Source organism: Castanea sativa, chromosome 8 (assembly GCF_040712315.1).
Source record: "Castanea sativa cultivar Marrone di Chiusa Pesio chromosome 8, ASM4071231v1".
NCBI lineage: Eukaryota > Viridiplantae > Streptophyta > Magnoliopsida > Fagales > Fagaceae > Castanea > Castanea sativa.
This window is the reverse complement of record NC_134020.1, coordinates 45,563,062-45,586,525: the sequence shown is the minus strand read 5'-3', so window position 1 is coordinate 45,586,525 and position 23,464 is coordinate 45,563,062. Positions and strand designations below refer to the sequence as shown.

General features: G+C 37.2%; 1 protein-coding gene across 3 annotated transcripts; it reads right to left on the bottom strand.

Moving 5' to 3' along the window:
- Window positions 1–1,344: 1,344 nt before the first annotated feature.
- LOC142606717 (uncharacterized) lies at window positions 1,345–4,253 on the bottom strand. 3 transcript variants are annotated; one of them, XM_075778054.1, is made up of 5 exons: window positions 3,694–4,253; window positions 3,315–3,571; window positions 2,407–2,618; window positions 2,048–2,309; window positions 1,345–1,868 (listed from the first exon to the last, which is right to left on the bottom strand). In XM_075778054.1, exons 1-5 carry the CDS (start codon window positions 3,935–3,937, stop codon window positions 1,533–1,535), a joined length of 1,311 nt encoding a protein of 436 aa, XP_075634169.1. In that variant the 5' UTR covers window positions 3,938–4,253; the 3' UTR covers window positions 1,345–1,532. The 3 variants fall into 3 exon arrangements, with proteins under 3 accessions (XP_075634169.1, XP_075634171.1, XP_075634170.1); XM_075778056.1 differs by having other exon boundaries at window positions 2,407–2,625; window positions 3,694–4,117; XM_075778055.1 differs by having other exon boundaries at window positions 3,315–3,568; window positions 3,694–3,985.
- Window positions 4,254–23,464: the final 19,211 nt, after the last annotated feature.

The following is a 23,464-nucleotide window of genomic DNA, read 5'->3' as shown; positions in this document are numbered from 1 at the left end:
TGAATTTTCTTGCCTATTCTGCCTATGTTCCAGGGTTCTGGACCACATATTATGTATTAAACTTAATCTTCTTCTCCTTTAGATTTTAGTGAATTGCACAAGCTTTCATTTTGATCAAATTTGACAAAGAGGTCAGTCAATGTGAATTGATTAAAATTTCAGCCTAGAGATTAAGGTGAACTATATGGTTGGTGGAATCTTCAAACAAATTTTATGCTCCATAAGAATGTTCTAATTGTGCTCGTTGCTATCAAGTTGGTTTCTTCTGTTTGGTGTCTGAAAACAGATCCCAGAAAATGTAGTTACTAAATTGTTCATTGCTATGCTTTCAATAAAATTGTATGATCTCATATTATAATTTGACCACCTCATGATTCTCTTTAAAGTTTAATCTTCTTCAAAATATGCAACCATGACCAAAATTTAAGAATCTTTAATCCATATTAGGGGTGCTATCAAATTTAGTTTTGTTACTGTTATCACTAAAACACCACCAAAGGAAAAACCTATGCAAATATATTATTCAAAATATGAAATATCCGGATATCTTGTATGAGGAATCTTTTAATGGAATATTCAGACCTAATATTCCTTCTGTTTTGTTTGAAATAATGAATATTGGTCGCTTCTAAGTTTCAAACTGCATATCCAGATTATATGATGACAAAGATGAGAATCTTTTAATAGCATATTCAGAGCTAATATTCCTTCTGTTTAAGTAAAAACTTGATATGTATGATTATTGTGGGATTAAAATGGTACAGTCATGAGGTTTAAGCAACCAAAGTTGATGCAAACCAACTGCTCTGTATACCATATTGGTGCCAGTGCATTACTGTGGGCTTTAATTCCTACTATACCATATGGGTAAAACTTATTACAAACTACCACAGGTGTGTAATAAACACTATCGATACCATATTACCCACTTCTTCTCATGCTATCACAACTTTCAGGTCACTAATATTCTATTATCATACATGAAACATTTTTCTACTTCAACTGTTCACCCCAAATGAATTCACACTTCGATTCTAATACCTGTAGAAAAAACGAAGCCCTTTATTAAAATTTTTGTTTGATTGGTAAGTTACACACTCAATGGGTCTTGAACCCATAATCTCACCCTCCACTTAGAATTTATAAGGAGAGGGAATGCCAGTTGAGCTAGAACTCATTGCTAGTTGAGCTAGACCTCATTCTAGGTAAGTTCAAGTTCAACATCACAGAAACCCAATTAGGCATTCAAATCTCTCCCTCTCTCTCTCTCACCAACAAATTCAAATTCCCCATAAATCTGTAATTAGAACAGTAGTCCTACATATCTGAGGAACAACTACAATATTTTAGGGAAGTCCCCTAAATCGATAAATGAAGTAGGTTTTGATGCATATCGTCTATAGAAACAAGGATTATATTCTTCTAAAATTTTCCAGTAATAAATGTAATGTACATATTTGTCAATATCTGAAAGAAATAAAATCAATCACCTACACAATCAACAATTTGGGGGAGAAAAAGTTGAGACAACTTCAAGGTATGATTTTGGCTGTATTAGGTCTAAATGAAACTTGTTCTTCTCCAAGCAAAAGCGACCTTAAAATGGCTTCGCATATACCATCATAATGCACAATCAAATGTCCACCATTTGGAACTTCATGATACCGAATCCAGGGTAGCTTCCCAGAAACAAATCTTTGAAGCTGAACAGGCACAACCTTATCTTCCAAACCTTGCCATATGTGCACATTGCTTTCATTTTGAGGGTATGGATTGCGCAGATCCAAAGGGTCAAATTCCCATTTGCCAAAAGCCAGCATAAAGTCACGACGGAGAGTATCAAAAACACTTCTTTCCCGTAACTTATCCTGTAGGTTGAAACAAAAACTTTATCACAATCATCATGAAACACAACTAGTATGGAACTTGAACTTTGATATGTTTTATGCCTATACATTGTTGAGCAGAATTTGAATCACTTGAATTAACTGTAGCACCAAAAATATTTATCCTTTCTGCATTTGTGCAGAGTGAATATGTAGCTTACCTGGGTGAGCATTGGGAATCCTGATATAGTCTTCAAAACATCTATGTCTCGGTCATTGAAGAACACTGGGTTTCTTTCCAAGACAGAAGTTGAAGGGAGCCATTTTTGATTCACCCACCAGTGTAGCAGTCCAGGAGCATGATTTGCAAACCACATTGACCACCTCACAAGTTTCTTCCTGTAGTCATCCTTTATCACTCTATCAGGTAGAGAACGCCACCAGTAATTCACAACCGGGACTACAAAAGACACACCTGCTAGCCTGGAAAATTGGTTTTGAGACAACAATTAGGTTCATGACATTATTGAGCAGGGAAAAAAAAAGATTGAAACTATAATTTTGAAGTTGAGTATTTTGCCTGTCTGGTATGTATTTGAGGCAACTCCATATGGAGTAGGATCCCATTGAGACTCCAATCACATAAAACTTGGATCCTATCTGTAAATGATCAGCAAGTTCTTGAATGTCAAATGCTTCACTCTTTACTGAGTGCTTTGGGTCTGCATCACTTTCTCCATATCCCGCTCGATCAAATAGCAGAAAATATATCCCCAATTCATCTATTAGTTCCTGCAAACTAAAGCAGTGTGAAAATTCACATCATATGAAATTTGTACAATATCATTTCTTTGATAGTTTGAACCTGACACACTATTATTTCCTTGACTGGAAGGTATATCAGGGTTCTTCTTGTAAATTCACTCACGCATATGAATATGATGATCTCTTAAAAAAGAAGAAGAAAATAACATTAACAGATAAAGGATTTTTGAAAGCATAGATAGAATGACACCTCTTGATATGCGTGCACAAGTGTGTGATCAAAATTGCTCCCCAGGGCTGGCCATTCCCCGGTGCTATTCCTTTACATTCACTTATATGAAGTTTTAACATCTATGTTTGGCATACGTTTTCTAAACTAGTTTTAACTCAACTACACAACAACGTCAACCAAACCTTAGTCCCAAAATTTTTGGGGTCGGCCTAAGAAAACGCCCCAACGTGCATCTGTAGTGGATCCACTCATAATAAAGTGACTAATTTTTAGTCTGTCCGTCAACCTACTAGAACCCTCCTCCTTTTTCCGGGCTTGGGACCGGCTGTGAACATAATAATCACAGACACAGGCGGAGTTTAGTTCTAAATCAACTAAATTCATCAATATCAAGAATTTTTTTTTTTTCCCATTGCAAACCCAACTGAGAATGTCTAACAAAGTTTAAGATTTTCATAATGAAGGTTGAGAAGAGAGATTTATGTATGTACTTGAGGTGCCAGAAAATTCATCTCTTTGGAGCTCCCTAAGCCGTGGACAATAATGATCTTGAATTTAGCTTTGTCCTTGGGCACACCTCTCTCCCTGTAAGCCAGGTACCTCCCATCTCTGAGTTTGAATCTTGAAGAAACCTCAGGAGAATCCTCTGGGGAACCAGTCTCAGAAGTCTCTGAAGGAGTGGGAGGAGAAGGAAGTTGTTTTTTTCCTTGATAAACCATTCCTAGAAGACCCATCAACAAGGCAACTGCTGCTTTGGAAAACATTGATAAAAAATATCAGAAGGTAGATCTGGCTGACAGGTACCATCTATCATCATCATATTGATCAACATGGGTGTGGCTAAAAAGTGAGTTAAGGTAAGGTTCATACCTGACACAGATTGTGTTTTGAGTTTGAAGGGACTCCCAAGGTTTAGCAGATGATGAGGATGATGTCTGAAATCCTTTTGTTTCTCTTTTGACTTGTAGCCGGTGGCTAGTTTTTCAAAGGTATTAGTGTATAATGGGTTGCAAGGATTTTGAGTTTGACAACCCAAAACTCTATGTTGCTGTTGATTACTTATAAATTTTTTAACTTTTGTGGACACCCTGTGGAGGTATTGATGAATGGGCATTTTTTTAGGCCTTACTGTTGCTATTGATTTTGTTTGTGTGTCCTCCTAAAAAACTTGGAATTTCAGCAAAAATAATATTAAACCAGCTAAGCAAAAATATATATATAGAATACCATATTTGCACAGTTTTCTACCTGAAGGAGGAAACGAAATTTTACCTTTAAATGGGAGTTTTTGATTTCAGGGATTGGCTATATTTTCAACCTTCTTTTAACAAACATTAGACATTGGCATGTTGGCCACCCTGGCTGGCTCTCTGTCTTGCATTTCTCTCTCTGTCTCCAACCCGTGCCTTTTCTGGTTTGTAAGGTAATAACAAGAATCCCCTCTTTCTACCCTTACAGAAAAGTTTTATCTAATGACGTTCATCTTAATGATGGTTGGATAATTCTCTTTTATGATGTTTGCTTTGTGATGATTAGATGAGGAGGATTAAACAAGCCATGGCCCCCATACTTTTTGAAAATTATGTAATTTCTCATATGATGTATATATATTTACAAGTAGCTCCTTAAAAAAAATATAAAACCATCTAAAATATTTTTAGTGTAAGCATACTCATAAATAATAATTAAACAAATTAGGGTGATCATCCTCTCACAACATATAAAATTAATAAACTTAAAAATCATAAAGTACATGATAAGTGATTTGAGAATGTATACACACACACATTACATTACATGTGTATAAGATTCAAGTTAATCACGTCCTTCTTCTAAAAAAGAAAAAAAAAACTTTTATGACTCTGAAATTGATGTTTAACAATAAAAAATTTTATAATTAAGCTAACTGGAAGTTACCATTATTTTGTGTTTTAAAGAATCAAGAATTGGGTGGGTTCCCGTTAGCTCACTAGTAAAGTTTCTAATGGTTGAATAAGAGATTTAAGGTTCAATTTTCGTCTGCACCAAAAATTGATTAATATCTTGATCTGATATAAAGAGTATCATAAAAAATAGACGCTATAGATAAAAATTCTATAAAAATAAATCAAGAATTGAGGGTATAAATAATATTAATTGTTTCCATCATAATATGTGACTTTTTTTTTTGATGAATCATAAATGTGACATAATTGTTGTTTGCTTAGCATTAAACTTTTTCCCTTTACATAGCTGGCTGATATGAGAGTCTGGCAGATTCTGTCTTTGAAAACATACGGTCCTACACTTACACATCCAACATGCATTAATGCTAAACACTAAACAATCAGGATTTTGACCCTTGAAACCAACTGTAGCGAATCATGCTGTAGTTGATTAAAATTTACCAAATCCTTTGGACGGTAAATAAAGGTTCCAATTCCATATGCTCTCTGAGTGTCTTTAATAACACATGATGCCCCGCGTTTGAAATAAATTATTTAAAGTAACTATAAAGATTTAACTTTTTATCACTCCACACTCTTAATATAATAGTCACTCCACAAGTGCTAATTCTTTATTTGAGCTTTAATTCTAATGATTTAACCTTTCTTTTTTTATCGATCTAAAGATATAATTGGGTTCTAGAAGGAAACCAAAAAAAAGGGTTATTGTAATATGTTATCTATTTTGAGTAAGGATCATTGGTTGAAATGTAAGAATGGAAAAGAAAACGTTCCTTTTAAAGTATATTAAAGTAGATAGCATGACAAGTTTCTATTTAGATAAGTTAGCGTGAGAAGTTACTACTTTCATTTTGTAAATCTAAATCCAATTATTTGGTAAAGCTTAATAACTCAAAATAGATGCTATTATACGAAAAAATAAAGAGAAATGCTTACGAATGCCCTTAAAGTATTGGTTAATAATCTATTTAAAGAAAATTTTTATTGGAAAAGAAAAAAAAAACAATTAATATTTTGAAAGCTTTTTTCATTTCCCATAAAAGTGATGTCAAAACTTTCCTAAAACGGATTCTTAACCAATGCCCTAGGGGCATTCGTTAGCATGATCCAAAAATAAATATGTCATTGTGACCAACATGGTGACTTCGTCAGCTGAGTAAGTCTAGCGTTACAAATTTTTCTACAGCTTTCTCACAACTTTGTTATGTGAAGACTTTTGAGTGGTGAATCATGGACCCGCATAAATCGATTATTTTATTTTCATTACTCACAAGTCATCACGTAGCAAAATTATGGCAAAATTGTAAAAAATTTGTAGTCTTAGACATAATACTCTCATGGGCTCCGACCTCCGAGGTTTATCCCAAATTATGAGAATATTCTTTATAGTTCCTTCCTGGATTATACTGCTTTGCCCACACACGATTGGACATCTTATAATTTATATTCGGCTTTCTTTTCGTATAAGACCATCTTCCATTTAATAATATTCTTGCTTAATACGAATCTTTTTTGTCAAAATATTCCCTTGAACAACCAGTCCTCCAGGCTAAAATCTAGTTACAAATAATATTTGGATCCACATATTCTTGATTCAACTCTCTTAATTCAACATTTGAATTTTGTATAATTTTTTTATAGTTGAATAAGAGATTAGAGATTCAATTTTTGTCTACATAAAAAATCAATTAGTGCATTGATATGCTGATAAAAAACTATTATGAAGTACAGATGCTATAAATTGAAACCATCTAAAAAAATATTTGAATAATTTATTTTTATTAGTTTATTTTATTTAATAAAGATATAAATGTATTTGAAAAAAAAAAAGGATTTTGAGAAATTGTACATGAATTAACTTAAAAAATAAGCTAGCTAAGTTATATTTTACGTGTCCCTTAGATTTTTTCAGATATTATTTTATTGGCTTCTTTTGTGAAAATCAATTCTTTCATTAAAAGTCCTTGAAGTCAGCCTCACAAAATGTGCTTTTCACATGGTTTTTTCTGGAAAGCACATGTCGGTTTGGCGGGGGGAGATAACGAGGCTTAACTATTTAATTAATTTCTTGATTGTTTGTAATTTAAGTAATTTTTTTAATTAGAGTTCAATAATTTTCTTTATTATTATTATAACTATTATTGTTATTTACGTATACACCAGTGAGTAAGGATAAAAGGTATATCTTGATTAAAAGAAAAAAAATGAGAGGCAGAGAAAAATAAGTAAAACAGTAAAATAAGTGGATCTAATTGTGTGTGGCTGTGGGACAAGGTATCGTTGTCAACGTAATGGAATCTACAAAGTTATATTCCACTTTTTCTTTCCCTTCCCGGGTCCTTGGCAACATGCCTCCACAATTTTTTATTTTTTGTTATTTTTTTTAAGACTTTCTTGAGGCTTACGACATTACTTTTTTTTTTTTCCCCAATTCCCAGCTACTTGTATGACATTCACCTTCTGTTAATATAATGAATATAATTTTAATAAGAAAATATATAAAGTAATATTATTTCAATTATAATAAATTTTGCCAACAGTTGTGAAAAATATTGTTTCCTTACATTATTGTTTAGTATATATATCATCTCTCTTACATGTGAGTCCCACAAATTTAGATTTTTATCAGCTTATTTTTTAATGCTTATTTGGCATTGCTTTAAGAAATATATATATATATATATATATATATATATATATATATATATTAATATTATGTCTGTGCAATGCATGGTTTAATTAAATGTTATATATGTCAAAACTATATTAATAATTTGTGCGCCACAATAAAAACTAATTAATTTTGAAACATGTAATACATACATGTATTTAGTCACTTTGTGCATACATGATGTGTAGTATACAAATTATACATATTAAAACATAAAGTTATATGGTTTATAATCTAAATAAATATTAAATTTATTTAAAAAATTACTGGAAACATTTTGTAATAGAATTTAAGTAAAGTATGATTTAAAAATTTTTAGAACTTAGAAAATAAATTTTATTCATAGTAAATTATTAGTCATAGAGTTTAATCTTCGGTAACAAACTTAATAATAAATGAAAGTATAAATTATATATTTTACTAACATTATCAAGATTATTTTAAGCACTATTCAACTTTCTTGATGTATAATATAAACAAAGAATGAATGACTAATAACCTTATGCATTGAGTAAACTTACTTGAGATGATTAAATATGAGATCTTTACATGCCTTCTTAGTTTATGTCAACCTCTTTGCTAATCTAACAAAATTTCATGTTTAATCAAAAGTTATCTACATAATTCCTCACCTTATATTATGAACATTTTATATCTTTCACACTCTACAATCTTATCAATGTTTGTAATTCTAAGAATTTATTGTCATGCCAATTGGGTCTCAATAATGTTTTTGACAAATAAATTAAACTCTCCCAAAAATTGGGAGAAAAAAAATACCTGGCATTTTATGCTCCACATGTTTGGTTTCATAAAACCATTTTTTATGAATCTCAATAAATCAAATGATGAACAAAATGGATAAAAAGAAAATAAAAAAAAAGAAACAGGAACAAATCTAAGGGTATGTAAGGTCACAATTTGCACCTAAACCCACAGTGAGAAGGTGATGGGCCCAAAAAACCCAATACAATGAAATTTGTAGAGAGTGGACTTGAAATCTAGGTTATAATGATGTTAGATAACAAAAATGGTGAGCTCGATCTCAATGATACACACAATGAACTGTTTATATGAAAAAATCTTATCCTCGGACACATGCCAAAGATGATTTGTATTAATTCTTTCAAAGATAGATTACAACTATGGATGGTGACATATACAGTGTTTTCTCTCTGTTTTTTCGATCCCCCTTCTAATCGTCTTCCTCTTCCTTTTATATCTTCTCCCTCCTTCTTCCCCTCTTCCACGTATGTATCAGATTACCATTTAGATACTTATCCCATCCACCTCCCTTGAAGTCTTTAGAGGCAGCTGTAAGGCTGAGCTCTAATGCTCAGGCATCACTTCCTCATTAATGCGGCTAGATAAGCAGTTGCAGAGCATTCAATGCGATGGCGGTGGTAACAGCTTTTTCTTTGATATTTTCACCGCCCTTCTTCTTATCTTCCATATCTACCAAGCTTACCCTTACCTATAGGATCTTCTAGAATATTGCCTATGGACGTTAACCAGCCATTCTCCTACCTTAGATTTACATAGCCGATGACATATTCTTCCTCAAACCACCTTTCTGGATATCCTTGATCAGATATTACTTCTTTACCTATTAGTATTGCTTCGTGGGTTGACATTCTCATATCCTCGGACCACTCAGTGTCCTCGGATTGGGCTTTTAGCCCAACAAATATCCTTGGGCCAACCCAATACGTGTTCCCGGGCCCATTGACCCTATAATAGCCCCTCGAGATTCTCATTTCTGCTACATCGAGAGGAAAGAGGATCTCGACATCTATCCCCGTTGATTCGTACTCGCCACACCTCTTCCATGATAATGATGACGTCCCTTGAACTACTCACTGCATGTTCCTAACGTTTCGGTGTGCGTAGCATCCCTTAATTAAATTCTGACGGCTTCTTGTCCCTCACGCTTAACCACACGATGCCCATCCAATGGTTGAGGATTACATAGGAACAGGCGGGAACTTTCCCGCTTCGTAACTCTTGTTGATATAAATACCAACAATTCAAATCATCCTCCTTATTTCAACAATCCATACAACGAACCTGCGAACTTTCTTAGTCTACACGTTTCCTCACAGTTCCCAAGATTTAGTCCGAGGTGGTCGTTTCTTCTTAAAGTAAGTCTTCCCAAACTTCCTCGCTTATTCCCCTTTTACATATTGTTTCTCTTTTCTGTACTTCTTTCACCTCGGCTCCTCTGTCTCTTTCTATTCGTCAATACCTCTAGCATTTTTCTTACAAATGGGTAGGTTTGCTTCCCTAGTAGATTCTGATGAAAAGATAGAACAATTTAAGGCTAAGTATAGGACTCCATCGGGGGTGTCCCTTAGATATTGTAAGGAAGGGGAATGGCTCCTGAAAAGGCAAGAGGGAGAGGTAGTAATCCCAATGATCACTTTCATAAAGGGAGGGATGAAAATCCTCATGGGGACAGTTATGAGGGACTACCTTAGGGCTTTTAGGTTATCCCCTACCCAATGCGCCCCAAACATGTTTAGGATTTTGGGTTCCATAGATGCACTAAACGAAAAGATGGATATGGGACTTACCCATCACGACGTGAACTGGGTTTACAATCTCCACAAACTTAAGGGGCACAGATATTACCTAAAATCTAGGTTTCCTTAAGTTAGGTTGATCCAATGTCTCCCTGACTCCAATAAAGGTTTGAAAAAAGATTTTTTGATCGTGTCAGGAGAATGGCACGATGGCGTCCCATGTCCGACGAGAGAAGGGGAACTAGGTGAAGTTCTGGCTTGACTTGGGTTTATATAAAGAAATATTTACTTGACCTAATTTTGTTTTTCTCGACAATTTTGCAAACCCGCAAGTAGCCATTCGTCACTCCAACCTTGTTAATCATGAAAAACTAGGCGAAATACTGAGGGTTGAAGTGTTTGTACACACAGATAACCAACTCTGAGCAACGCATTTGATCCTCGACTACGATCCTATCTCCAAAGCTTTCTAGGCGTCGAAGTGCGTGATCAGTGCGAAGGACCCACGCTTACATCGGATTAGCGTTGCTGTCGAGGGTTTTCTTTTACTTGAGGGCGCTCCCATTCCTCAAGGCACCCTCATTACATAACCCATACAATTCATACCAGACGATATTCCCCTCATCCCAATTCCAATTCAACACACAACTAGTGAAGCAACCTCCTCTCAACCCAACATAAAGGAAGAAAAAGAGATTATTGAAGTATCAGATTCTGAGGATGAGTTTGAGGTCTTCAATCAACCCCCTTCCCCTAAGGATCGAGCTGCTGTCCTCGACACCTGCTCTTCAAGTCATCCATAAGAAGACACCCATAACCCCGACACGATGGAAATCCAGCGCAAGCCTAAACAGAGCCTCAAAGATATAATGGAAGCCCAAGCGGGGAACCAAGACTCCAGAAGGTAACTCAAACCAAACTTCCTCAAACAAAGGATAAGGGCCTAGAGAAATCTTCTCAGCCCAAGCTCCCTCCTCCTCCAGCTACACAACCCCAACGCGCTGACCAAGCTGATCATAAGAGAAAGAGAGATCAGCATAAGGGGAAGGATGTGACTGAGGGAGGGAAAGACCTCCTTCCCAAGGATGTGGAGCTTGAAAAAGGAGGCAAACAGGCTCGCACAATGCAGCCGAGGTCGGAAAGACGGACCGAGACTCATGCACCTGTATCCGCCCCAATTTGGGCTCCCCCAATGACCATGGATAACCATGTGGTTACCGCCGATGCATCCATTAGGGGTTCAGACGCAGGAACAGCTGCCTATGTGGTAGATGCACTTGAACAAGCTCTTTTATTGCCCAAAGACATGCATGAGCTAAGGCAGATGAGGGACCAAAATGTCTTTATGACATTAAAAAAGGAGCTTGCCATGGTAAGATCCTATCTACCTATTATTCGTTTCATTTCACTTTCATACTTAGGTTTTTTACTTTGAATATATTTTTGTGTTCCACCTTGTCAATGTCCACAGGCTGTCCAATCTGCTCATAGAGCTGAAGAGATTGTTATCAACACCTACAAAGCCTTCAAAGATGAGGAATCAAGGCGCAACTATAACCACAAGACCCTTGAGCTAAAGGATAAGAAACTACAAGAGGTCACTGCTCAATTAATCAAGGCAGAAAGTGAATGTCCACAGGCTATCCAATCTGCTCATAGAGCTGAAGAGATTGTTATCAGTACCTACAAAGCCTTTAAATATGAGGAATCAAGGCGTAGTTATAACCAGAAGACCCTTGAGCTAAAGGATAAGAAACTACAAGAGGTTACTACTCAATTAATCAAGGCAAAAGCGAATGGAAGAGTGCTGATACAGCCTTAAAGACAATCGAGAAATAGGCTGAAGCCCAACGTCAGCAACTTCGCCAGGTCGATGAGGAAAATGCGGTGGTGAAGAAACAAATAGAGGCCTTAAAGAAGAGCCTAATGGATTCTGAGAAGGCTAGGAAAAAGGCCAACAAAGCTAAGGAAGAAGCTGTAAAAGCCAAAGAAAAGGCTGAGAAGCACTGGACAAAGCTGAGCAAGATGGATATGAGGTCGGTGTGGCTGAGACAACGGAAGACCTCAAATCACAATTCTCGGAGGTATGTAGGCATTACTGCCTCCAAGTGTGGAATGGGGCACTTACCCGAGCTGGGGTTGATGCCTCTTCTGCCTATTGGAGGGTAGAAAATGTCTACTACCCCCCAGCCATCCGAGCTTCTGCTTCATCTAGCACCAAGGATGGCACTGCTACTCAAGGAACAGATGCCAAACAAGGTACCTCAGCTGAAGCCCTTGCCTCCATTGAACGTGAGCCCGAGGACGCTAAGCAATCTGAGGCCACCAAGCAAATTACTAAACCAGCAGAAGGGGTGGCCCATGATGATACCCTGTCTCCCAATGCTCCTAAGGAACCCGCCAAGGAAAAGGGATCTACCGAGTCGATGGAGCTTGTCCTGGCTACTGTTCCCATCACTATCGTGGAAGACCCAAAGGGCAAAGGGATTGCCTTTGACTCCTCGGCTCCAATCTAGCCTCCAATGGATCCCAAGGGCCCTTTGAAGATAAAATTGAAGCCATGATTGAGCCTCGTCTTTTCTTCACTCTAGTTTAGCTTTTCTTTTTATTTGATGTAGGTTGATGCTTTGTAAGCAAATTGTCCTTCCAAAAGACTTTAAATTAATGAAAATGTTGAGCTATTTCCCTTTCGTGTTTGACACTTACTTATATTTTTCTTTGTTTATTACTTTATAAGGCATGAACTAGACAACAAATATGTTGAATATACTTGCAAATACTTTAAACGATGCTCATGAACTCCTATCTATTCATCACTATTTTAGGAGTCTTCAAGATATGCAATTAGGATGGCAAAATTGTGCCTAACTCCACGTTAGATATAGGTTGATCCAAGAATAGATTGTTTGAGGGTCATACATAATTAAGATTCTAATCAATATTTAATAAAACATCGATATATACAAGGTATGGGGTCCGAGGAGCCCAACATGACCAAGTTTCAGTTTGATACTTAGAAAAATGAACTGAAATGTTAACTTTTCCAAAGTAGATGATCCGAGAACCAGACATAACAAAGGTTCTGTTCAACACTTAATAAAAATATTAATTTATACAAGGCATGTGGTCCGAGGAGCCAGGCATGACCAAGTTTTAGTTTGATACTTAAAAACATGAACTGAAATGTTAATTTCTCCAAAGTAGATGATCCGAGGACCATACATAACTAAGATTCTGTTCAACACTTAATAAAATATCAATTTATACAAGGCATGTGGTCCGAGGAGCCAAGCATGATCAAGTTTCAGTTTGGTACTTAGAAAAATGAATTGAAATGTTAATTTCTCCAAAGTAGATGATCTGAGGACCAGACATAATTAAGGTTCTGTTCAACACTCAATAAAATATCAATTTATACAAGACATGTGGTTCGAGAAGCCAAGCATGACAAAGTTTCAGTTTGATACTTAGAAAAATGAACTGAAATGTTAATTTCTCCAAAGTAGATGATCTGAGGACCAGACATAACTAAGGTTCTGTTCAACACTTAATAAAATATCAATTTATACAAGGCATGTGGTCCAAGCAATCAGGCATGACCAAGTTTCAATTTGATACTTAGAAACATGAACTGAAATGTTAATTTTCCTAAAGTAGATGATCCGAGGACCAAACATAACTAAGGTTCTGTTCAACACTTAATAAAATATCAATTTGTACAAGATATGTGGTCCGAGGAGCCAAGCATGACCAAGTTTCAATTTGATACTTAGAAACATGAACCAACTCAGTATAATGTCAACAGAAATAAAATGACAAACATGTTTTTCATTAATAATAATACATTCGTAGGTTGTTTACATTCCAGGAACGTGGTACAACCTTTTCATATAAATCTTCAAGATAAAAAGCCCATATGCCAACTACCAAAGTGATACAATAAGGTCCTTTCTAGTTAGGTCCCAATTTTCCCCATGTTGGGTTTTTAGCAGTACTCAAAACTTTCCTCAATATCAAGTCTCTAGGTGCAAGTAGCCTTAGCTTCACATGGGAATCATATCCCTACTTGAGTTTGTGCTGATAATAAGCTAATTGTACCATGACATTTTCTCACCGTTCCTCAACTAGGTCTAAGCTTGTTTCCAATAAATTGTCATTACTGCTTGGGATGAAAGAGCTCGTTTTCAATGTCGAAAACCTAGTTTTCAATGTCGAAAACCTAGTTTTCAAAGGAATTACAGCCTCGGCTCCATAAGTCATAAAGAAGGGTGTCTCTCCAGTGGATCTTCGAGGTGTAGTTCGATACGTCCACAAAACATGTGGCAATTCTTCCACCCACCTCCTTGTAGCATCATCTAATCTCTTCTTGAGCCCATTGACTATAACTTTATGGACCGCCTCGGCTTGCCTATTCCCTTCTTATTAGCTGGAGTGGAATATCTATTCGTGATGCCTAAATCACAACAATACCTTCTGAAGGCCTTACTATCAAATTGCAGGTTGTTATCTGAAATAAGAGTATGAGGAATTACAAACCTAGTAACAATGTTTTTCCAGAAAAACTTCTTCACATCCACATCCCTAATGCTTGACAAGGGCTCAGCTTCAATCCATTTAGTGAAATAATATGTTCCAACGAGCAACCACCTCCTATTCCCTGCTGCTTTTAGGAAAGACCCTACAATGTCCAAGCTTCATTGAGCAAAAAGCCAAGGACTAGACAGAGGATTAAGGACACCCCTTGGTTGATGGATGTTGGGAGCAAATCTCTGACATTGGTCACACTTCTTTGCATAATTCTGTGTCTCTCTCTGCATATTGGGCCATCAATACCCTTGTGTAAGAGCTCTATGAGATAAAGACCTTCCTCCTGTATGACATCCACAAATCCATTCATGTAAATCTTTCAAAAGTAACTTCATTTTTTCAGGGTGTATACACAAAAAATATGGTCCTGAAAAAGAGCGTTTGTACAACTTGTGGTCCTCGAACGACCAGAACCGAGGTGCCTTTCTGCGTATTTTATCTGCTTCAGATTTCTCCTCGGGCAAGATATCATTTTTAAGAAATGACACTATAGGATCCGTCCAATTGGGTCCTACTCTAATTTGATGAATCCGAATGGTGTTACTATTCATTCCAACGAGTTTACACAGATCTTCAATAAGGATGACCTTAGGTAGGCCTTGTGCCGAGGACATCACAAGGGTGGCTAGGGAGTTAGCGTGGGTATTCATATTCTTGGAGATATGTAACAAGATAAAAGATTCAAATTTTGATTGTAAATACCTGACCATGGTTAGATATCGTTACATTCTCAGATCTCTAGCCTCTAACTTTCCTTCCACCTGGCCTACCACTAATTGTGAATCTAAGAATATTTGCACTGTTCTTCCACCTATTTTCTGAACCATATCCATTTCGACCAGTAAAGCTTCATATTTTGCCTCATTGTTGGTGGCCGAGAACCCCAGTCTTAAGGATTTCTCAAAAGTAATTCCTTCAAAGGACGCCAAAACTAGCCCCACACTAGATTCTCTTTGATTTGCTGCCCCGTTAACGTACACTTTCCACATCAAAGGTTCCTTGCACAAAACCATGCCAACTGATTTTTCATTCATGTCCAACCTTTTTGCGTTCTCTTTTAGTAAAGGCTCAGCAAACTCCACCACCAGATCAGCAAGGACCTGACCTTTCATAGAAGTGCGAGGCATGTATTTTATATCAAAAGACCCCAAGATGGTACCCCATTTGGCAATCCTTCTCATATAATCAGCACTCCAAAGTATAGACTTAAGAGGAAGTTGAGTTAAAATAACAACTGTATGAGATTGGAAATAATGGGAAGCTTACGCGTAGCATGCACCACTGCTAGAATCGTCTTTTCCAATGGTAAATAATGCACCTCGGCTTCATGTAAAGATTTTTTCACGTAATAAACTAGCCTCTGTACCCTGTTATCACCCCGTACCAGAACCAAGCTAACGGCATGACTAGCCACAACAATATATGTGAACAAAACTTCATCAACCTCTGGCCGAGATATAATGGGTGGTCGCGAAAGATACTCCTTAAACTATTGAAAAGCTAAAGCACACTCCTCGGTCCATTCAAATCCCTTCCACTTATTTAGCAACTGGAAGAAAGGCCTGCACCTATCTGCGGACTGAGAAATAAACTAGTTAAGGGCAGCAGTCATCCCTGTTAACCTCTGAAGTTCTTTAGGATTCCGAGGTGGCTATAAGCCATTAATTGCCTTGGCTTGCATAGGGTTAACTTCAATTCCTCGATGAGTTACCATATAGCCTAGAAATTTACTAGATCCCACACCAAAGGAGCACTTGGAAGCGTTAGGGCGCAACTTGTACCTCCTTAGCGACTGAAAAGTATCGTGCATAAAAACCGTTTTACTTTTTACCACCATGTCATCCACATACACTTCAATAGTTTTTCCCAGCTGTGGCTCAAATATTTTGGTCATCATCCTTTGATAGGTAGCTCCTGCGTTCTTCAAACCAAAAAGCATCACCTTATAATGATAATTCCCTGTAGGAGTGACAAAGGCTGTCTTCTCCTAAGCACCCAAAGCCAAAGGTATTTGGTGATAACCTTGAAAAGCATCCAAAAAACTCATCCGAGAATGCCTAACAGTGGCATCCACCAGCTGATCTATACGAGGCATTGTAAAAGAATCTTTAGGACAAGTTTTGTTCAAGTTTGTGAAGTCCACGTATACTCTCCACTTCCCATTCTTTTTCTTCACTGCCACTGTATGAGCCAACCATTCTGGATAGAAGACCTCTTTGATAGCACCAACCTTTTTGAGCTTGAGTACTTCTTCTTTGACGGCCTCGGAATGCTTTTTAGATGAGCTTTAAGGTGGTTGCTTTCTCGGCACCACAGTTGGATTGGCATTCAAATGGTGACAAATTAAACTTGGATCAACCTCGGGGGCCTCATAAGCATTCCATGCAAATACATCCACGTTCTTCTTCAAAAACATAACCAGTTCCACCTTCTCCTAAGGTGGTAACTGAATTCCCACCTGAAATTTTTTTTCAAGATCATCATCTATAAGAACCTTCTTTAATTCTTCATATACAGGTTCTTCCACTGCTGATACGCTTGGCGTGGCCAGAGACATTGATTGCTATGGCCCCCCTCCTCAATTGAGGCTAAGGACTCCTGCTCAAGCTGATGCAGAATTGCAGCCACCATGCACTGTCTAGCCACAGATTGACTCCTAATTAGTTCTTCTATCTGATCCCTAGATGGAAACTTGACTTTGACATGTAGAATTGAGGATACGGCACCTAGAGCATGCAAATAAGGTCTTGCCACAATGGCCGTGTAGGGAGAATAGGCATCTACCGCAATAAAATCCACGTTTACCACTTTTGGGCTTGATTGCACAAGTAACCTAATCTGCCCTTTTGGTATAATAGCTTTTCCCTCAAAGCTTATCAATGGTGAATCGTAAGTTGTAAGATCCTCAAACTTTAAGTTTAGCCCCTTGAACAAGTCAGGGTACATGATATCTACGCCATTGCCCTGATCAACCATCACCCTCTTCACGTTGTAGCCCCCTATCCTTAGTGTAACTACCAAAGCATCATCATGCGATTGGATAGTCCCAATCTTGTCCTCTTTTGAGAAGCCTAAAATTGGTAGGATATTACCTTTAATCCTTTTTGGCTCAGACTTAGAATCCTTGGCCAGGGTTCGTGCTACAGACATCACCTTGGAAGGATGAGAACCAGTCCTTCCAAGAGTAGCAAAAATAATGTTGATCGTACCCAGAGGAGGCCTTGATGAAGTGCTGCCCTAGTTCACCGCCTTGATGAACCAATCCTTTTTGATCTTGAGTACTTCTTCTTTGACGGCCTCGGAATGCTTTTTAGATGAGCGCCGAAGTGGTTGCCTTCTCGGCACCACAGCTGGATTGACATTCAAATGGTGACAAATGAAACATGGATCAACTTCGGGGGCCTCATAAGCATTCCATGCAAATACATCCACGTTCTTCTTCAAAAACATAACCAGTTCCACCTTCTCTTGAGGTGGCAACTGAATTCCCATCTGAAAGATTTTTTCAGGGTCATCATCTATAAGAACCTTCTTTAATTCTTCACACGCAAGTTCTTCCACTGTTGATACGCTGGGCGTGGCCAGAGACATTGATTGCTATGGGCCCCCCTCAATTGAGGCTGAGGACTCCTGCTCAGGCTGATGCAGAATTGCAGCCGCCATGCACTGTCTAGCCACAGATTGACTCCTAATTAGTTCTTCTATCTGATCCCTAGATGGAAACTTGACTTTGACATGTAGAATTGAGAATACGGAACCCAAAGTATGCAACCAAGGTCTTGCCACAATGGCCGTGTAGGGAGAATATGCATCTACTACAATGAAATCCACGTTTACCACTTTTGGGCTTGATTGCATAAGTAACCCCATCTGCACTTTTGGTATAATAGCTTTTCCCTCAAAGCTTATCAATGGCGAATCGTAAGCTGTAAGATCCTCAAGCTTTAAGTTTAGCCCCTTGAACAAGTCAGGGTACATGATATTTAAACCACTGCCCTGATCAACCATCACCATCTTCACGTTGTAGCCCCCTATCCTCAGTGTAACGACCAAAGAATCATCATGCGATTGGATAGTCCCAATCTTGTCCTCTTTTAAGAAGCCTAAAATTGGTAGGATATTACCTTTAATCCTCTTTGGCTCAGACCTAGAATCCTCGGCCAAGGTTCGTGCTACAGACATCACCCTGGAAGGATGAAAACCAGTTCTTCCAAGAGTAGCAAAAATAATGTTGATCATACCCAAAGGAGGCCTTGATGAAGTGCTGCCCTGGTTCACCGCCCCTGGATGGTTTGCCTGCCCATTAGGCCGATATAAGAATTACTTTAACCTTCCATCCTTAACCAATTGCTCCAAATGATTCCACAAAGTTCGACAATCCTCAGTGGTATGACCCCTTTCTCGATGATACTGGCAAAGAAGGTTTTGATTGTGCCTCATGGGGTCTCCTACCATCTTGTTGAGCCATTTGAAATATGGTTCATTCTAAATTTTCTCCAATAGCTGGTGCATCGGTTCCCGAAATATGGTATTAACCACCTGAGGAGTGGTAAGACCAGTTTACCCAGCAAAATCTCTTCTGGGTCCGTTGTTGTTGTATCTGTCTAACCTGAAATCCCTCCTCTCTTGAGGGATAACCTTCGCCTTTCCCTTACCTTGTTGTTGATCTTCCTTAACCCGTTTGTACTCATCAATGCGATCCATGAGCCGACGTACACTCCTTACAGGCTTTTTGGTCAGAGACTTCCTTAAGTCGTGCTCGGCAGGCAGGCTGACCTTGAAGGTCCTTATCGCTACATCGTCAAAGTATCCATCGATCTCATTAAACATTTTCCAGTACCTGTCAGAGTACGTTTTCAGGGTTTCCCCTTCTCTCATGGCCATGGATAATAACGAATCCAAGGGCCGAGGAACTTTACTACATGTAATGAAGCGAGAACCAAATGCCCTGGTAAGTTCCCTGAAAGAATTTATAGAACCCGTCCTTAAGCCATTAAACCACCTCATCACCACAGGTTCTAGGCTGGAGGGGAAGACTTTGCACACTAAAGTTTCATTCTTAGAATGCACTGCCATCCTCTAATTGAAATGACTTACATGCTCCACAGGATCTGTTCAGCCATTATAAATGGTGAATGCTGGTTGTGTGAAGCGCCGAGGGAGCTTTCCTTCTTCCACCCTGTATGTGAAGGGTGACTTGGAGATTTGATGTAATGCTCTACTTATAGCATCATTTCCCCTACCATTGGAAAAAGAATTGTTACCTTCACGTTCATGCAAATTGTCCTCTTCATAGGAGAAAGACTCATCCGGGAGAGTTCTTGACTTGGGCTTGTAACTGTCATCCCCAGAGCCTTCAGAAGAAGGATCAGAAAAGGAAGGAGTTTGCCTTCGCCTTTCGCGGCGTAACTTCTTCTTCAAGTGGTCAATTTTCTTCTGCATGGCTTTAGCATCTTCCTCGTGAGTAATTCTACTTCCACCTCGTGAATGACTCCTACTAGTGTGCATTGTATGCACACTCCCCTCTCGGTCCCTATCCTGCTCAAGATGCAAGGAGTGATCCTCATGCTGGGACCCCACAGACTCCGCTCGATGTGGACCTGAGCCTACCATAATGCTAAACCTCCTAAAACACAAGATTTCCCACAGACGATGCCAATTGTAAGGTCACAATTTGCACCCAAACCCATAGTGAGAAGGAGATGGGCCCAAAAAGCCTAATACAATGAAATTTGTAGAGAGTGGACTTAAAATCCAGGTTCTAATGATGTTAGGTAACAAAAATGGTGGGCCCAATCTCAATGATACACAGAAGGAACTGTTTATATGAAAGAATCTTATCATCGAACACAAGCCGATGATGATTTGTATTAATTCTTTCAAAGATAGATTACAGCTATGGATGGTGACGTATACAGTGTTTTCTCTCTGTTTTTCCGATCCCCTTTCTAATCGTCTTCCTCTTCCTTTTATATCTTCTCCCTCCTTCTCCCCCTCTTCCACGTATGGATCAAATTACTATTTAGATACTTGTCCCATCCACCTCCCCTGAAGTCTTTGGAGGCAGCTGTAAGGCTGAACCCTGATACTCAGGCATCACTTCCTTATTAATGCGGCCAGATAAGCAATTGTAGAGCATTCAATGTGGTGGCAGTGGTAACGATTTTATCTTAGATATTTTCACCGCCCTTCTTCTTATCTTTCATATCTATCAAGCTTATCCTTACCTATAGGATCTTCTAGAATATTGCCTATGGACGTTAACCAGCCGTTCTCCTACCTCGACTTTACATAGCCGATGACATATTCTTCCTCGGACCACCTTTCTAGATATCATTGATCAGATATTACTTCTTTACCTATTAGTATTGCTTCGTGGGTTGACATTCTCATATTCTCAAACCACTCAGTGTCCTCGGATTGGGCCTTTAGCTCAACAAATACTCTTGGGCCAACCCAATACGTGTTCCTGGGCCCATTGACCCTACAGGGTACATTTGGTAACTGTTTTTTCTCTTTATTTTATATTTTCAAAAACAATTTTCTATTTTTGAGATTAAAAAACTTGTTTGGCAACCCAAAATGGATATAAAATAAAAACTGTTCTCAAAACTCAATTTGTGAAGAAAATTGAAAACATGCAAAATACTGTTTTCAGTTTATAATTTCAAAAGTCAATGAAAAAATGCATTTAATTTAATGAATCTGTCTCATTTAATGAGTTAGTATTAGAGTTCAAATCCTAGTAACAACATATTTTTGTATTTTGTATTTTTTTTTATAAAAAAAACCATCTTTTTAATTTCAGCTAACCAAACATGTTTTTTATTTCAAAAATACAAAAAAATTATTTTTTTCTTTATATTCCTAAAAACAAGTTTTTGAAAATAGAAAACAAAAACTGTTATCAAACATAACCTAAGATTTGAAACTTAGATTTGCTTATATTATGAACTTAAGGGTATATATATATATACACACTTATAAGATAACGAAACTTTTGGTTTTTGATGAAGTGCAAATTCGCCAGTCATAATGAATGTGTCCAGATGAAGCCAAACCCTCGTCCCTGTGGTTATGGAGATGATAAGACTGTTCCCTCAAAATAGTCACCGGTGTGGTGCCTGCCACAACGTCTCTGATGCCAAAGTCAGTATAAGGAAATCTTCCAAGTAAAACAATGCTCTAGAATTATCAATAAATATTTTTAAGTGTTTTTCTCATACCTTGGTCTGGCGCTTGGGAGGGCCTTATATATGCTTCCATGGTTCCTAGCCGTTGTGGTAGTTATTGCGGTTTTAATTCCTCTTTTGGTAACGTCTTGTGCTCAATAATATGGATTTCAATGGGTGCCCAACGGTTTATACAGCTGTCTCCGTAACTACCATAGACGTTATTGCTTGTATTGAATGGTTTGGATATCTTCGTCACTGATACGGGTATTTAACTGGCTCGTCCGAGGAGATGACCTCGTTGGTAGTGAAGACCTCGTCAATAGAAGTTGGATGCGTCAATCCCATCAGTTTTAGTTAAAATAGAATTTTAGTTGAAATAGATTTTTATATCTTTTGAAACTTAGCTAAAAAAAAGTTTATTATTTCTTTAACGTATGACTATTTTATTTTTATTTTTTAAAGAAAGTTCTCTTGGATTTATCCAAAAAACCTCTTAGTTGGCTTGAGTCTATCCAAAAATATCTCTTTTGCCGGACTTGAATTTTTTTTTTTGTGTGGATAAAATCGTGTATTAAAAAAAAAAAGAAAAATTTGTAGATTATTATTCATAACGTGAAGGAAAAAAAAAAAAAACTGATATCAACATTAAGTTTTTGTGTCTATCCAAAGATAAATAGAAGAAAAGTTGAAAAGAGAAATTAAAAATTTTGTGTCTATACAAAAATTATCAGAAGAAAAATTGATAAGGATAATTAAGATACTTTGCGTCTATCCAAAGATAAATAGAGGAAAAGTTTATAAGGACAATTAAGAATTTGTCTCTAAAAAATTGATTTTAAATTGCTACAATTTTGTGTAACCACTTAGCGTAATTAGAGCTTATAAGCCCAACTTTTATTATATAGAATATGATATTATATATATATATATATATATATATATATATAATTTGATAAATATAATAGTGGGTTCTAGTTAGTTCAGCTGGTAAAATCTCTAATAGTTGTATAAGAGATCTGGGGTTCAATCCCCGCCTATACCAAAAACCGGTTTGATAATAAAGAGTTATTATCAGGAGCGGACGCCAAAGAGAGAAACTCTCTCAAATTTTTTTTTTTTGATAAATATAATGGCATATGAAAGATTTAAATCGGAACTTTTAATTTGGAAATATTAGGAGGTCCAATTAACTATATAATGTTACCACCACACACCCTTGGTGCGATGGTCACTCCACAAGTATAAGTGTTTGTGGGGTGTGAGGGGCAAATGTCAGGGTTCAAGTCTCCAAGAGGGAGCTTCACATACATATACACTTAGATTAGGTTAGAGTAGAATTCTATCTTGTATTAAAAAAAAAATATATATATATATATATATATATAAATATAATGTTAGTGAATAGAGTTTTAACTCTAGAGTTTAGAGCTTGTTTGCTAGTATTTTTATTTATAAAGAAAAACAAACAATTTTCTGCATTTAAAAAACAAATTGGTGGGTTGGATTTAAAAACCAAATTGGTGGGTTGGACTTGGTGGGTCCAAACTAGTTGTGTTGTTTGACAAATTATTATTATTTTCCCAGAACAGCTTTTAGAAAACTCTGTTCTCAGAATCATTGTGGAGAACAATTTTTTCTGAAAAGGTGTTTTCTCTTTTCATTTTCAGTGCATTCCTCTCTCTCTCTCTCTCTCTCTCTCGTCCACCAATGATGAGGTTAATTGAAATTCAGAAGTTTGCT

Excerpts from the sequence above, each read along its gene's own strand:
- LOC142606717 (XM_075778054.1), bottom strand. The coding sequence starts at position 3,937 with ATGCCCATTCATCAATACCTCCACAGGGTGTCCACAAAAGTTAAAAAA. Across the intron at positions 3,572-3,693 it reads CAAAACACAATCTGTGTCAG|CAGTTGCCTTGTTGATGGGT; the intron begins GTATGAACCTTA and ends TTTCCAAAGCAG. Across the intron at positions 2,310-2,406 it reads CTCAAATACATACCAGACAG|GCTAGCAGGTGTGTCTTTTG; the intron begins GCAAAATACTCA and ends CCAATTTTCCAG.